At 39.4% G+C, this 17,739-nt stretch overlaps 1 protein-coding gene across 1 annotated transcript in view; it reads right to left on the minus strand.

Annotated features, from left to right (window-relative positions):
• Positions 1–677: 677 nt before the first annotated feature.
• The window catches only part of SERINC2 (serine incorporator 2), a 42,503-nt gene continuing 25,441 nt past the window's right edge, over positions 678–17,739 (minus strand). Inside the window, exons 3-10 of the mRNA XM_075195883.1 lie at positions 14,218–14,396; positions 13,412–13,491; positions 12,948–13,085; positions 11,480–11,649; positions 5,546–5,636; positions 4,776–4,920; positions 3,540–3,746; positions 678–1,282 (exon numbers count right to left, since the gene is read on the minus strand). Of these exons, the coding sequence (XP_075051984.1) occupies positions 1,144–1,282; positions 3,540–3,746; positions 4,776–4,920; positions 5,546–5,636; positions 11,480–11,649; positions 12,948–13,085; positions 13,412–13,491; positions 14,218–14,396 (1,149 nt within the window). The 3' untranslated portion in view covers positions 678–1,143. The remainder of the gene's footprint in view (positions 1,283–3,539; positions 3,747–4,775; positions 4,921–5,545; positions 5,637–11,479; positions 11,650–12,947; positions 13,086–13,411; positions 13,492–14,217; positions 14,397–17,739) is intronic.

Genomic DNA, 17,739 nt, shown 5'->3' on the forward strand with positions numbered 1-17,739 from the left:
GGAAACTCACGCAAACACGGTGGAGAACATACAAACTCCACACAGGTAAGGCCATGGGTCAGGAATCAAACTCATGACCCCAGCGCTATGCAACCTATTAAATTGCTAGGAGCCAGTGATATTACAGGGCCTTTAGAAAGGAACCATGAACCCTGGGCTCGGCCACATCCCCCCCACCTCCACAACCACAGCAGACTTTGAGCACAGCTTAGGTAGTTGTGACTGCACAGACTGCTTGAACAGTTTTCAGTAAAGCTGGCGCTGCATATACAGCCTAGGTGGGGATGCGACTGCATGGACCAATACGGTCACTCCATCCATCCTCACCACTACTGAGCCCCTAAGGGAGGCCCTGGCACTATTTACCCACCCCCTTATCGGCAACCCTGTACACCATTGAGGTACTGCCTAATATTCACTAGGTACTGGATTCAGAGGCCACATGCTCATAAATATTGGTTAAACCCACTAAATAATGGCTTTCACTGTGTAGGCAACAAGTCCACTTTAATTACTGGCAATGAGGGAAAGTCTTGAAAGCACTGTAAAAGCGAAATCTCACAGTACAAAGCTGTGCAAATTGGACTTTCAGATTTGAAATAAATGTATTTATTGGGGTCAAATTTTGAGGATTGATGCCAAATATTAAAAAAAGGATTTGTATAATAATGACACAGAACTTTAGAACAGTTTATTTATACTGTTACAGACATCATATAAAATATATTTTACAACAGTAGAAAACAGCAGGACTCAAGAATTCCTGTAAGACTTCTAGTAACAAGTTTCCATTTTCTTCAGTCACACAATAGTGCAAGTCATGGCATACAGGGATAAGGCTGTAGGGTTGTGAGGGCCAAACTACATAAATAAGAATTAGACATTTACACACAATTTAGGCCAATATTCTAACACACAGATATATGCTCTGGACTGCTTTCTGTACAAAACATGTCACCTGAGTGATTGGGTCAATAGGATTACCTAATCTAAACCTGACCTATTGAGCCATCAGCTCTAAGAACATATGTAGTACAGTCCATGCCTAAAAGGAAAATGATAACAAATGGTGAAGACTGAGGTATTTAGAAAATTTTTAAAAAAGCAAATAGTGAGATGTCAAGTGCCAGCTGCTTTATCAGACTAGCTGAAATCCCTGTCCGAGAGAATCAATGGGGCAATCAGTGTCCACAGGTAAAGGAGGAGTCCAACCCAACTGGAGGAAATCTTCACCCACACAGCTGACCAGGGGCTGGTCAAGGAATAATCAGAGGACCCTGGCCTGGCAACGATAAAAAACAAAAGTGTTGCTCATGAATATAGAATAGATTTTACTGCATTTAACATATGTGCTATGTGAACACAAAATGCCCATCTGACCAATTTCATAAAAATCAGTAGGCCTTTCAAAGCTATCTTCATATGGAATATAACAGCTAAGGGTCTTATTTAAGAACATGGCACAGAGATACGATGTGATATAAGCCATAGGGAAACATCAGATTGCAGCTTTTAGTAAAGTGTATTCAGACTAAATAAAGTCACCAGTACCTGATTAGTTGCCATTGGAAACTTCAAGTTCCATTTGCACGATTTAATTAAACAATCCCTACAGAGTTAGGCTGCCTTTGGTAATATATTGGGATGGGGGTGGATTAAACAATTATCTTTTCTATATTAAACAACACCTGACATACAACACTGACTTTTGTATTTACCTCCTTAAATGCCTTTGTGATGTTCCCAAATGAAAGCTTACCACAAGAACATGTACGTAAATTAAACATTTTCTCCTACCCCCCTAATAATTAATAAACAATTTTATTCCTGTTAATTTGCATTCTGTAGATGTGGGGTCATGCTACAAACTACCTAAAAGGTATGGTAATTAAGCTCTAACTCATCTAGAGCAGATAGGGATAAGCATCTTTACATTACAGACAATGTAACATAGGAACAAAAGCTAAATTGTAAAGGTTTTTTGAACCGTGAGCTTACATATTTAATAAGTGATCCACCAATGCTTTACAGCACTTTCATTATATCCTATTAAATTACAGATAGTAGTTAAATTCTTTATGACTGATACTTTGGGTTCTACAAAAGCATAGGTTGCTGGAAAAAAATGCTCTTAGGCTCTGTAACATATATTCAATATAATTTAGATGTCACTATGTGTTCTTATTTACAGATGCCTTTAGGAGTGTAAGTTCTCTCATTATCAGGACCCTCCGTATTGTTTTCATGGTTGCCTTTATTTTGTTGACCTGTTTTGTCCGTTTCATATATCCCTTGTTTCCCCCCACTGCAGAGCACTGTGGCGCCTTACTAAACTACAATAATATGGCCCAATTCTTGTTTTTACCCATTAGTTAAATCTTCAGCTCTTCGTATTATATTTTTTTCTAAGAGATGCTCATTCTTCATGTTGTTCTATGAATATTTTTACATTTGATATGGATATCTGTGCTATGCAATTTCATTGCAGTATCATGGTTTGGTTTCTTTTTAATTCATATGTTTATAGTAATGTAGATTGTATGTATTTGTGGTCATTATGCCTTAAAATCACATCCTCCTGATGACCTCTTGACACGCTCTGTGTGATTTGATCATGCACCTGGGAGGGATAAACTGTGGGAATATGTGCAGCTGGGAATGAACTTTAATTATGTATTGCAAGATAAAATTCCTACCAAACTGTATCCACATCCTGATGAAGGTGGGGTCTTCAGTGAAGCATTGAGATGAAACATTGAACACTTGCAAAATGACAAAATGTAGGACCTGCATGTTTGTCATTTGTGGTATCAGTGTGTGCTTCTCAGCAACATGAAAGTATGTGTTTGTTGATATTGATGTACATGGATAGTATGTATATTCAAATATATACAGGTACAAATCTATTGCTACTATAAGGCTAGCCATACATGCACTGATAACTGGATTAGTTACATCAAATTGGTCCAGTATGATATGTGAAACTCAAAACAAACAAAAAAAAAACATGCCCGAGAATTAGCTGATTAAAACCCATTTGATCATTTTTCACCATCTTACTGGCTAACCCACATAACCATTATTTTTTTCATTTCCTTATTCATTGGATATCAACATATTTCATAAAAAAAAAATCCAAGGTGAGGTCACAGACTTTAGAGGAGTTCATTAACTACCTTGTAAGCAGCAATGTACGCTACTGCACGCGTCCCACGTACCAATTTACATATACAATCATCAAGCCATTACATTTACAATTTTGTTTGTTTCAGCACAAATTTACCACCTTACCTTTCAGTTAGCAAAGCATAAGACTTTATTGATGAAAAAAACTAAATGTTAACATTTTACTACTTTGAAATGCATGAATGTATGCTGCTTAAAGAGTTGTAACATACATTATTTATTTTTTTTATTATTTTAATTGCACTTTAGTCCTGGAATACAAGTTGTGCTTGAGAGTAGGTAAAATGTTAATATTTTCACACAACTCCTATACTCTGTTTAACAAATCGAATGAGAAAAAGGGATGTACTTACAGATACCAATTTGTGAGTGTCATCATGATGTAGAGGGAGGCGAGGAAAAGGCAGAAATGGAAGAAACTGTAATTATAGCACACACCATCCTCTTCATTATCGTGTGCTCGGTGCACCCCATCTTCAGTACTGTGGACTGCGCCATCTCCAGAGCTCTCTTCAGTTTGCATCAACGTGTTCACTTGTTGGTTGTTGGAGGAGCGGAGGCTGAAAGCATAGGAGTAATGACACAATCAGAGAGCTGCAACATAATTGTTAATTACAGAATTAAAATGAGTTACCCAAGGATTAACACAAGGACTAGCTTTATTGCAGAAGATTTATGCTCCCTTCCAAACAATTAAATAGAAAGGAAGTATCAGATAAAAGTTTATGTCTGGTCTTTTCAAAGTCAAATGAGAATAATGACTATTGGGGCAGTCAACCAGGATCCAGAGCTGCACAGTTGGGGGTAAATATAACATGTGCTGATACTTTTAGAGTCAGGGGGGAAGCATTCTAGCTCGACTCCCTGGAGGCAAAAAACATGCATCACAACATTGTAGCTGCATTTTCTCCCAACTAAATAAAGCCCAATATGTGTTATGCCCCAATGCTAACAAAGCACAAGGGAAAACAGGGTTAGAGTCAGTGTGAAAGTGTATGAGGAAGACAGAAATTGAAGGAGTGGAAAGGACCAAGATGGATGAAATAAAGAGTAAAGAAGATGCACGAATACAATAGATCAGATGAAAGAGTGAACTGAATCTAATCTGTAGTGAAATGAAAAGATGGGGCAATGCATAATGTGGTAAATCAATGCACTTAATAAAAGGTGGTGCTAAAATAGAAGGAAATAGAAATAAACTAAAAGTGTTGAGAAAAAATTGTAACTAACATGGTAGCAGCGGGTTGCAGCTGCTTTGGGGCCCACAGATTGGAGGGGCACTCCTCTCCTGTCAAGACATGGATTTATGTGGTTTCTGTGTTTTTTTTACCCTTCAACAGTACATGGGGACCCTTATAAAAGTTTGCTACAAATGTTTAGTTACGCTCCTGGTGTTGAGGGAATGGCCCAAAAAAAAAAAAAAATGAATGAGGCGCAAAGGGTAATGAAGCTTGGCAAAACACTGGAAATCAAAGGTGGTGGCAATAACTTGGGTACCGCTCACAGTAGTCTTAATCCGTCGTTGGTCTTTACCATCATAAAAAGGACATTAACACATGAGCCACACCAATTGTTCCTTTGCAACTCACCTAATGAACAGAGTGCACAGAATGAAGATCACAAGTCCAACAATGCTTGGAGCATCCCACCATTGAACCACAGAGGAAGAGGAACTGCTAGCAGCAATAGTTCCATTGTTCACAATGGCCAGCAATGTGGGGTTGCAGTTTCTGTCTGAAATAGCAAGTACAGGCAAACATCTAATACCAAAGACTGTGTATATAGTTTTGACATGTCTATCTTTGACTCACAAATATCAAGTAAATTTTTGCTACACCACTCTAGACAATTTTCTATCTCCACCGCACTTTAATTTTTTATGTGACGCATGCCTAAAAACTTGTGGTTCTCTGGCTGTAATCAGTGGTCAAAATGGAAATTTAGAAGCGGTGGTATGAAAAATGTAACAGGGATATAAGTGAATGGAATTTGATAGTTTTACCATGAAGACAACAGGAGAAGTCACGGTATGGCATACCACCGTATACACCACCACGTCAACCACTGGCTGTAACTGTACTGAAACGCACAGCCATTATTGTGCCAGTTGTCATACTTCAACATCTGATCACATGTCACAGGTTACTTACCACTTTTCTGAATTTAAATAATTAAAAATAAAAAAAAAATACATCATGAGAAATTTCTCATTCCTAGTTCTAAATGTTTAGATGTGGGTGGATTTATCTTTTAATGAACTAACTCATTTATATATATTATATTTTAAAAAAATATAATAAAAAAAAATATTATGAAGAGTGCCAAATGCCTGTTTGATATTTATTAGGTTGTTGCTTACCGGGAACGTTCGCCATAGCAGACCAGGTTACAAACATGGTGTACAAGGTTATAACTGATGCCTGTAGTAATCCAGAATGTGGCTGAGTCTCCTATACAAAATAAGACCAGAATGGTTAATGGAGGCAAATTCAATAAGAAAAATATTCTTTATAAAATGACTGACAAAATATTCTGTATTCTGTAAGATAGAACACCAATATTTTACACTGGCACATATAAATGGCTGCAAAATTGATCTATAAGTATTATTCGAGGAGGGAAGCATTGCAGTGGTATATAAATTGTCATCTGCTATCTATGTAGTCATTGAAATTCAAATCAAGGTATTTACATTTTTCCTGTCATTGTGACCTAAAAAACTACAAGAGTGACAGTTTTCAACTCTCTAGGTAAGGCCTGGCCAACTTGTGGCTGCCCAGGTGTTGTGAAACTACAAGTCCCAGCATGCCCTGCCAGCTATCGACTGTCTGCCTGTTGGCAAAGCATGCTGAGACTTGTAGTTTCACAACATCAGAAGAGCCCCAGTTTGGCCAGGCCTGTTCTAGGTATTACAGAAGTGGGTTAAACTATCTGTTTATTATTACAGAAATGTTTATCAGGCCACTCACCTAAAAGACAGTATATATTTCAAAAGTTCATCAGAGCGGGTTTATTGTGAATAGGAAAGCATCACTGTGCACATTTCAGGGAGCTCACCCCGAAATGTTATGCATCTCGATACCCACCTCTCTTGCAAAATAAACCAGTTCTGATGATGCTTTGAAATATATACAGTCTTTGAGGTGTGTTGCCTAAAAAGCTATATTTTTTATTATTGGATACATGTCAGGGAAGTGCAGGTACTAATAGATCTGTATACATTTCACTAATTGTAGAGTGCATGCGTAAAAAGCTTGGACTTCATGAATAACTATGACAATGGCCCAGTAACTTTAGTCTTGCTGTGAAGACATCCAACACTTCCTTGCTTCTACCTACATTGTTTACTAATATCAAATCTTATGAAAGTGCATCCATATTTTTACTACTCTTAGGAGTAGATTCAATTCTCAAAAAATCCATGTGAGGTGTCTCTGGAACGGCCTTAAGACACCTTGCGCGGATTTTTATTCCACAGAAATACACCTGCTTTTTGCTTGCACCCCCATAGAGGTGCAAGCAAAAATTAGTGGATATTTTTACTATATTAAACGGTTAAAATGCACGCTGAATTCCCTCCCTAATGGTTAAACAAAAAGAAAACGTAAAATGCTGAAAAGTTTACCAAAGAAACTTAATGAGCCTTAGTTAACTGCATTTATAGATCTTACATGCAAACCAGACCAGATTGTTACGCGCAGAACAGACTTTCAGGCAAGCCTGAGCATGGTCCAGGTGGCATTCTCAGGCATACAAATTATTTTCAATCCACCAATGTGCCAATATTGGGACGAATTTTGTATAGAAACAGCAAAGGTAATATTTTATATTATTTACTAGTATTATATAAAAGCTGTAAAAGAAGAGACAGCCAAATATAATAGTAGCTAGAACAACCAATGTTTTCTCTTCATTCCATAATCTTCCCAGACCAGTTTGATGCATTATTGCACTGAGGCAAGTAAACAGTGGCTGGTTTGTGACACTCAATGGACACACAAGCCTCCTGTCCCAGAGAAGTCAGCAGTAAATTTAAACTGCCTTGGGGTACAACAGTGATAAATCTCACATGGGAGAGGCAATCGCAAAACTGAGCGCATAACGCAGTCAGGCACATTCCCAATACCCAACCCAGTTTACATTACAGTCATGGACAAACGTTTTCTGAATGACACAAGTATTATTTTTCACAAAGTCTGCTGCCTCAGTTTTTATGATGGCAATTTTGCATATACTACAGAATGTCATGGAGTGATCAGATGAATTGCAATTAATTTCAAAGTCTCTTTCCCATGACAATGAACTTTATCCCAATAACATCATTTCCACTGCATTTCAGGCCTGCCACAAAACGACCAGGTCAGTGATTCTCTCGTTAACACAGGTGAGAGTGTTGATGAGGACAAGGCTGGAGATCACTCTGTCATGCTGATTGAGTTAGAATAACAGACTGGAAGCTTTAAAAGAAGGATGGTGCTTGAAATCATTGTTCTTCCTCTGTTAAGCATGGTTATCTGCAAGGAAACACGTGCAGTCATCATTGCTTTGCACATAAAGGTCTAGTAAGATTGCACCTAAATCAACCATTTATCGGTTCATCAAGAAGTTCAAGGAGAGATGTTCAATAGTTGTGAAGAAGGCTTCAGGGCACACAAAAACATCCAGCAAGCGCCAGGACCGTCTCCTAAAGTTGATTTAGTTGCGGGATCAACTTCAGTCAGTCATCAGTGCAGAGCTTGCTCAGAAATGGCAGCAGGCAGGTGTGAGTGCATCTGGAGGATGGGCTTGTATCAAGAAGGCCAGCAAAGAAGCCACTTCTCTCCAGGGAAAAAAAAAAAAAATCAGGGATAGACTGATATTCTGCAAAAGGAAGGGGCTCGCTGGGCACTCTGCTTGATGATAGGTTCTCCTCACTATTTAAGGCAGCGAGGACTGAGCCTCACTGCCAGTTATAGCTTCCTGTTGCTGTAGCTTCCTGCTCCCTTCTCCTGCTTGTGTATTCTGATTGATTATTTGTGTATGACCCCTGGCTTGCTTACTGGACTTTGTTGAATTGCCTATGACCCTGACCTCTGCCTGTTTCCAGATATGTTGCTTTCTGCCGGCCCTGACCCTTGCCTGGACTTCACTTTGCTGCCTGCTGTTGCCCCTCTGAACCTGGCCTGTTTACTGAACTCCGCTACTACCTGCTATCTGGCCCTCGCCAGCGCTGCAGTGATATCATAAACTTGTACTACTCTGATTTAAAGACCTGGGGACATCTGAGTACCTGTGAGCGCGTCCAGCTCTACGGGAAAGGCGGCTGCTATAGGTGAAGACCTCTCCTACAAGTTCATGGTATTTTCTGTCAGCCGTAACATTATAACTGGCCTAAACATTTCAGTAGCCTCTGAAGGATCCTAGTCTGGCTCAAGTCCTAGCAGGACAGATCCAGACCATTTCGCAAATGGTTCAGGAGCTCTTGCTCAGTTTGTCTGCTCAAGAAGAAGCCGCCAAGGCCTCACAAGCAACCCTGGCACCGGCCATTGAGCCCAAATTGAACCTTCCGGATCGGTTCTCCGGGGATAGGACTCTGTTCCGAAACTTCAAAGAAAGTTGTAAGCTATACTTCCGTCTCAGACCCCGTTCCTCGGGCTCGGAACAGCCGAGGGTTGGTATAATCATCTCCCTGCTCCAGAATCCTGGGCATTCAGTCTTGCCCCTGCTAGTCCAGTTCACGATATATTGGTTCCTTCGGTGCAGAGGTGTGAGATTTCCACCCTCTCCAGACACCAGCCAAGACTAAACTGAATATGAGCTCAAACTACCTATGAGGACTGGGTGGGACTTCATCATGACTCCCAGAAGGTTAACCCTGTCCTCATCCTGCCACATACCTCCCCCTTAAAGGGTGCTCTTCGACTATCCAAGGCATAAGCACGGCACTGCAGCCCTGATTGAAGTAGAAAGCCTGCATTAATAGGCAAGCATCTTGGGCGGTGACGCAACTTAAAAGTCAACGGTTGAAGCGTAAGTTAAGGTGACAAAGTGTATCCCATTGAGGTAATAACTGAAGGCCTCTATGACCCACTTGACTGCAAAGACTTCCTTCACTATTACAGAATAACAGGTTTCTCAATGGCACAGATTCCGGCTAAAATATAAAACCAGATGCTCTACCCCCTCAAAATCTTGACATGAGATCTGTAATATAAATTTATTTTTATTTTATTTATTTTTTTTAAGACCAGACATTGTAAAATAGGATCCTCACAAAGAATCCGATTGATAGTAACAAAAGCAGTCTGACCATGCTACCTTATTTGGAGTAAAATTTTTCAGCCAGTCCATTAAAAGGGTTGCCTATGTAGAGAACTGGGGAGTAAACCTCCTATAGTAGCCAGCCAGTCCTAAAAACGAGCACAACTGTTTTTTTTGTACAAAGGACTGGGGAAATGTCTAGGCCAGAGTTGGCTAACCTGTGACACTCCAGGTGTTTGCGAAACTACAAGTCCCAGCATGCTTTGCCAATATATAGCAGCTTATTGCTGGAAGGGTATGCTGGGACTTGTAGTTTCGCAACACCTGGAGTGTCACAGGTTAGCCAACACTGGTCTAAGGCAAATACTTTATTAACCAGAGTCTTTAGGCAACCGCTACTCGCAGTGTATCCCAAATATTTTGTCTCTCTGTTTCCCTAGGACACATGTTTTTAGATTAGACGCTAAACCTGTTGCAGGGACTGAAGAATAGCAGGAAGACGATGAAGATGTATTCTCCAGTGTTAACTATAGATGACGATATCATCAAGACAAGCAGCAGCATAATTTTTGTGGGGCCATAAGGAGTTGAAAAGACGCAAATGCACCAATAAGTCCGATAGGCATGGTCCAGAAATTAATGAAAACCTTAGACGGGTTGTTCTACACTTGGACTCCTCAGTGATCTCGGTCTACCAATAACCTTTTGTAAGATAGAGGGTAGAAAAATACTTGGCTGACCCAAGCTGATCAAGCAGTTTATCAACCAGGGGAATGGTATATGCTCAAACTTTGGAACTGTGTTCACCTTGTGGAAATCCACACAAGAGGGTACTTCAGTCAGATTTAGGAATAAGTACAATAGGACTACACCATTCACTATTGGACTCTTCTATGACACTTTTTCACCTGTTCTTGTTTTCACCTAAAAAGTCTGTATGTCCTCTGACAAACCACCACAAACGGGTGGGCCCCAATGTTACGCCAAACCTAATTAGTCCTTCAAGAATATCTAGAAACTCAGCCACCAGGACCTTTAAAGAGCTATTAAAATCTGTTCACGGGGATCTTCATGCACTTATTGGGAGCTTAGAGATACCGGAGGACCAAGATCAATGTCATCTGCAGTCCTCAATTTATGGATTACAGAAGCCATTGAAGGGTGAGCGGACAGAGCACCTACTCCATCTCTCACTCTCCTAACCTCCTCCTGGTGAGCAGTCTTTTCCTGCTAGAAGAGCACGAGTTGGTTTTCCGTTTGTTTTGCCATCTGCTCCATATATGTCCCATATATGTCTGATGGAGCTGCTTGTGTTCTCTTTTTTCTTGCTGGTCCCTAAGATGTGCCAAGAACTGCCACATCACCGACTCTGCTGGCTACAACTTCTAACACCAACTTGAAGTGGGTTAACAAAGTCACAAGCCAAAGTCTTCAGTCGGAATCAAACAGGAGCTTTATTGTGAGGATCCACAACAGCAAATCAAAGCTATGCACAGAGTTCGAGGTATAGTCAGTGGTGAGATGCGTTACTTCCACCCTTCCATGACACTTCCACCCTTCCCTGACACCAGTCAAGACTAAACTGAACTTGAGCCCTTAAATAGACCCAGACTCCCAGGAGGTTAACCCTGTCCTCAGATGTTGCAGTTTTTCACCCTGCCACACACCCTAAAATATATAACTAAAATAATAACAATGAATAATAAAAATATAGATTGAGAATATTAGAATGAATTTCAGTGCTAGCTTTCACTATCATGTAGTATTGAGGCCAAGAGAGATGCAGGTGAGGACAGCCAATTTGTTCCATGTATGCAGGGAACTGAGCAATGACTATATATTAAGATCCAATCTTCATTATATACAGATTCACATTCCACGTGAGGTGTGGTTGTATCACAGTCAAAATGCTATGTGTCTAGCAGTGTATAAATGCTACACATTTCTCAAAATTCACGAAGTAGTCTGCTATAAACATGCACTTTTATTGAACAATACATAGGCCTCTATGCCAAAGATGACTAATAATGTCCACTTACTATAAGTTTCTTACCTGGACTTTGGGAAGAATTGATACTATAGAAACAATGACGCAGAATATCAGGTTCAAACTAATGAAAACTTTGTTGGGGACACAATCATCCGGTTTGGTGTAGTAAATATACAGGAAAACAAGAGCGGTGATTGAGGCAGCATATAGCAGCACTGTACAGATCAGGAGGCCTAGAGGCATACAGAGTGGACAATTATTCCATAACCAAATAACAGGCAAAAGTTATTACAGAAAAATACATTTATCCATCCATCCCTATAATGACAAATGTGTGTCTGTGCAAGGTCAAATCTCCAACTTTTCATTTTCTTTTGGCTCAGTTCTCAACTCTGTGAAGCAGATATTTCAATTGAATACTGGTGAATTCACCATCGATGTTTAATAGGATTGGGAACAATGAAAATATCAGAGAAGCTCCAATTCATTTCAATGTTGTCTTCACCCTGTTAAAGAAAATGGGTGCACTGAAATGACTAGGAAAAGCCTACAGACTTTCCATTGCTTGGCAAATGGGCTAGTTGTAAAACAGTCTGAAATATGGGCATTCTTTAGAATTTTGTTTGGCGGAGTCCAAATGATTTTTTTATTTTTTTTAAAAAAAAATTTTTGAAGGGGGGGTGGGGGGGAAGGGTCTTAGGGTCCATACACCCAGGGCTCCCCAGCAGCACATTTTTTTATATTAAAGCGATCAAAATTCATAAGTCTTTAATCAAGTGATTAGACCATGTAATTATGCTGCATATTGAAAGTGCCATCTGCTAGTATCTTAAATAGTAGTAAGCTTTCAACATTTAGCATAAGCAGTGTTCTCAAATGAATCAACTTCGTTAACGACTTAGGGATATAATTACTAAACTGCGGTTTTGAAAAAGTGGAGATGTTGCCTATTGCAACCAATCAGATTCTAGCTGTCATTTTGCAGAATGTACTAAATAAATGGTAGCTAGAATCTGATTGGTTGCTATAGGCAACATCTCCACTTTTTCAAACCCACAGGTTAGTAAAACCCTTAGAATCTGTAATGATTATTAACAATTAACATTGCTGGCGCACAGGGGGTCATGAAAACAAAAATAAATAAAGAAAAAAAAAAAAGAAAAAGGGAAGGGTGTTCAAATGTTAGACTAGTTGGAAAAGTTCTACCTATGGATTTTTTCTTTGCCAATTCATTTCAACAGGTTGATTAGCATACCTGTGGAAGCATTGAAACATTGTACATGCATTAATCTGATTTTGAATTTATCAATTTACTAAACAGATCTTTCACAGATTTACTCAGTGATTTCTTGTAGTTATATTTGAGAAGATTTGGCAAACTGGTGAATTATAGGTCATATTGCTGTTAACAGAATCAGTGATTATGAAAATCACTATTTTTATCAGGATTTCTGCAAGATGATCTTTAGTAAATGACCCCTAGTACTTTACAGGGTTTCCTTGAAAGTTAATAGCTAGTTTCCAGCCTTACCAGCATACCAGCACTTTGTGTTCCCATCTTCAGCCCGCTGAAGCCAGGACTCACTCCAAGAGTGGGCAAGGTCAATAATGAGGATGAGCTGGACCAGGATGAATAGGAAACCACCAACCATACCAAAATAATACCACACTGCATGAGAGAAATGAGCAACAATGCAGAACATAAAATGAGATTAGAAAAGAGGAGAATGTGTAGGAGGGTAAAAAGCATGGCAAATAGATGGTTGGTCTATGGGGTGAAAGAATTTTAAAACCAGTATGTCATACGAAGTGCACAAACAGCAGCAATCAGAGGGATATGTGGCGGCTTGTGGGAGAGAACAAGTAGGGTGATTGAGAAGAGTACATGATACAGTGTGCATCATATAGAGTTACAGAGGAATCTTACATACAAGGGAGGAAGCATAAGGTGAAGCAAAAGTGCAATGCCATAAGGAAAAGTCGAACAGATGTTACCTGTCGTAAACACTCCATTAGGGATAAAGAAAGCACCAACTGTTATTCCCACCAAAATCAGGAACTTAAAAAACCAAAATCTGAATTGGAAGAAAAAAAAAAAAAAAAAGAAGGAGGAGGAACAAATTAATGTATGTGACAGCAACAAAAAAATATTAACAGTGAATAGGTGAATACAGCAGCTCTCAGAGAAAAGTAATATTGAACTATTAAAAGGAGAAGGAGACCTCAAGGATCACAGGAAAGAGTTCTTATGGAAACATTGTTTATTAATGTTCATTACTGCATTATTTTTTATTTTTGTGCTCTCCATGGAATGTAGGCATAAGAGATTCTTTCCTCTTGGCGCAGAAACTAAATGGCCACTGTTCTTACCCAAATTACAAACCTTAAGCTGAGACAGTGAAGTAGTGGCTCAGGCTTGGCTTTTTCAAAGAGGAGGCTTTGCTCCTGAAAAATGTTGATGCAAACAGGTAACAATAGATATTGAAGGTGTAAGGAGAGGGGAAACCCCCCCCCCCTTCCCAACAAGAGAGAGCATTGTCCAAAATAAGTTAATCTTTTTTATGCAGATTGTTCAAAGTCGAATATTACGAATATGTATTAAGTGTATGCCACAGTCAACAGCATAATTTCTTGTAGTTTCACTTTCCCTATCACTTCATAGTTTACCCTTCAAAACCCAAGAAAGAAAAAAAAAATTTATTCTTTCTAGTTATATAACAAAAAAGGAAATCTAGATTAATATGGTTGCTAAAGTTTGCTCCAACAACATAAATTACCTTCATCACTAGAATCTCACTCACCCATTCTGTATGTATGCTCTTGGGTCCCGGCTACTCCGTACACAGATCATTAATATGACAAAGAGGAAGAAAAAAGCCGCCAGAGCAAAACACATGCGGTATACAGCTTGGTGACCAACAATGACATCACAGTTCACAGTGCCCGAAATGGTTGTAGATGAGGAGCAGAACCACGGGAGCTGAGGATAGAAGAGAAACTATGACAGACACAAGGCAATGTATTTATGTCCTTAAGCATATTGCAGTAATACCCTTCAACTGAAGTAATAAAGTATATAAATTGACTCTAGTGTGTGTGTGTGTGTGTGTGTGTGTGTGTGTTAGGGAATTTAGACTGTAAGCCCCAATGGGGCAGGGACTGATGTGATTGAGTTCTCTGTACAGCGTTGCAGAATTAGTGGCGCTATATAAATAAATGGTGATGATATAAGCTGAGTGACTTGACAAGGCAGAAGGGAACTTACGGCACAGAAGAATCTGTAATTAAGTAGTTAAGATATAGCAGCAGAATTTTCTCTCTTAGGGCTCATACACACAGTTGATGACAAATGGCATGCATTAAAAAAAAAAAAAAAAAAGTAGTAAACAAAACCTTTTTCTTTGACCACAAAGAAAAGCATTCAAAGCATATTCGCAAGCCATCCATTAGCTCCATTCTAATGTTCTGTATACTTTTGAAGCTCCCATAGAATTCCATTGTATTTTACAAAACGTGAAGGCTTGTGATCATGTGGGTTAAATACTTGGTAAGATGTAAACTGAACACAATTAAATTTACAAGTGGACTTTGATTTAGGTAAAATAATGGGTGAGAATAACGAACTCAGATGAGAATCCTGCAGTAGCTTGAGTTTTGTTGTCAAGAGGAAAAGATGTATTTGTATCTATTTTGGCGAATAGCAGATGTGGTGCCGTTGTTTAAAAAGGGGACGAGATCACAACCAGAGAATTATAGACCTGTAAGCCTGACATCAATAGTGGGGAAACTACTGGAAGGTATTTTAAGGGACAGTATTCAGGATTACTTGGTACGCAATAAAATTATTAGTGGGAATCAACATGGATTTGTGAGGGATAGGTCATGTCAAACTAATCTAATTAGTTTCTACGAGGAAGTTAGTGGGATGTGGTCTACTTAGATTTTGCAAAGGCCTTTGATACAGTGCCACACAAGAGGTTGGTTTACAAAATAAGGGAACTGGGTCTAGAAATCAAAATTTGTACTTGGATCGAAAACTGGTTAGAGAATAGGGAACAGAGAGTTGTGATAAATGGAACATTTTCTAATTGGTCAAAGGTCTTAAGCGGAGTTTCTCAAGGTTCCGTGCTGGGACCACTCCTTTTTAATATATTTATTAATGACCTTGGTGATGGTTTAAGAGAGTAATGTTTCTATTTTTGCAGATGACACTAAACTCTGTAAGGTAATAAAATCAGAGCAAGATGTAGCTTCTCTACAGAGGGACTGAAATAAACTGGAGGATTGGGCGGCCAAATGGAATATGAGGTTTAACACAGATAAATGTAAGGTTATGCATTCAGGGATCAAAAACAAGAACGCAATCTATAAATTAAATGGAATTAATTTGGGAGAATCTATAATGGAAAAGGATTTGGGAGTGCTCGTAGACAGTAGACTTAGCAATAGTGCTCAATGTCAAGCAGCAGCTGCAAGGGCAAACAAAGTATTGGCATGCATAAAAAGGGGCATAGATGCAAGGGAAGACAGTGTAATTTTGCCACTGTATAAATTGTTGGTAAGACCTCATCTTGAATATGCAGTACAGTTCTGGGCACCACTCTATAAAAAAGATAATTTGGAACTTGAAAGGGTTCAGAGAAGGGCGACAAAATTGATAAAGGGTATGGAGTCATTAAGTTATGAGGAAAGGTTAGCCAGTTTAGGCATGTTTACTTTAGAAAAGAGGCGTCTAAGGGGAGATATGATTACTATGTACAAATACATTAGGGGTCAATACAGAGAGCTTTCATGGGAACTTTTTACCCCAAGGACCATACACAGGACACGTGGTCATCCCCTAAGGTTAGAGGAGAGGAAATTTCACAACCAGCAAAGGAAGGGGTTCTTTACAGTAAGGGCAGTCAAGATATGGAATTCATTGCCAGGGAAGGTTGTGATGGCAGATTCAATAGATATGTTTAAGAAAGGGTTAGACAAATTTTTAGCGGAAAGGTGTATCCAGGGATACGACCGTTAATTTAAAATAAAGGATAGTAGTGGATATAGGGTAAAAATTGGATTGCAATATTGAGTCTGGGGGGATTTTCAAAATTGAAACAGATGGGCGGTTGCCTACTCTGGATTAATTTCAAATATAAGTGCAGGATCGCAGAAGATCCAAAATAGGTTGAACTTGATGGACTGGTGTCTTTTTTCAACCTCATCCACTATGTTACTATGTTACTATTTTGATGTTTTTCCAAGTGTCAGTAGTGTGTCAGAAGTAGACTCAATACATCAGAGGCTAAAGTTAAATAATATATTATGTATGGAAGAGTATATAAACTCCAGCCAAGATAAAATCTAAACCAATCACTATGACTTACTGCTCTATGACAAATAATCTATAATTTATAATTTGCGTCTAAATAAAGCAATCAATGATCATTCAAGATTCTGAATTGTCTCAGTTGACCTACAATATCCAGGGCATTAGAAAATGCAAAGTTACTGGAGTAGATAAATACCGTACACTGGGCCATCCTAGGGCAAACTCAGGCACAACCTTAAATAGGAGGAATTTTCATTAGGCGTTTTGCCTTATTGAAGGCTCTCTGTCTACCCTCTATTACCAATCTTTACTGCATCTGACTGAACACCACTGGAGGAAATCTCATTCCCAGGCCGTTTCTTTTTATTTCAAGTTCTTCCTCTCATCATACAGTTCCATTCTCTCCCTCGCTAAACAATCAGTCTTCAAAGCTCTTATCTCGGGGCAATCCTGCCGCCTTTTTGCCACTTTCAACATCAACCAAAGTCACCAATGGTCTTCTCATGGCCAAATCCAGAGGCCAGGTCTCCCTCCTTTTCCTCCTGGACCTCTCTGCGGCCTTTGACACCATGGATAACCCTCTTCTACTTCACACCATTGGCATTCTAACATCGTACTTTCGTGGTTCACCTCCTACCTCGTCAACTGCTAATTCTCCGTTTCTATATCTGGTCCCTCCTCCCCCATCCATACTTCCCGTTGGAGTAACACAGGGTTCTGTTCTTGGTCCTCTGCTCTTTTCTCTGTACATATCTTCCCTGAGTGAACTCATCAGTTACTTTAGCCTCCAGCACCACCTTTATGTCAACGACCTCTCATCTCCTGATTTCTCCCCTTTCCTCCTCTCTCAGCTATCCAGTTATTTCTTAATCTCCTCCTGGATGTCCTTATGCTCTCTCAAACTTAACATGGCCAAAACTGAACTTATTGTATTCCCTCCTTCAAGAGTGTCCTACCTCTCCTGACCTATCACTGTTGACAACACCACTATCTCCTCTGTTATCCAATT

The sequence above is a fragment of the Mixophyes fleayi genome, chromosome 2, assembly GCF_038048845.1.
Source record: "Mixophyes fleayi isolate aMixFle1 chromosome 2, aMixFle1.hap1, whole genome shotgun sequence".
NCBI lineage: Eukaryota > Metazoa > Chordata > Amphibia > Anura > Limnodynastidae > Mixophyes > Mixophyes fleayi.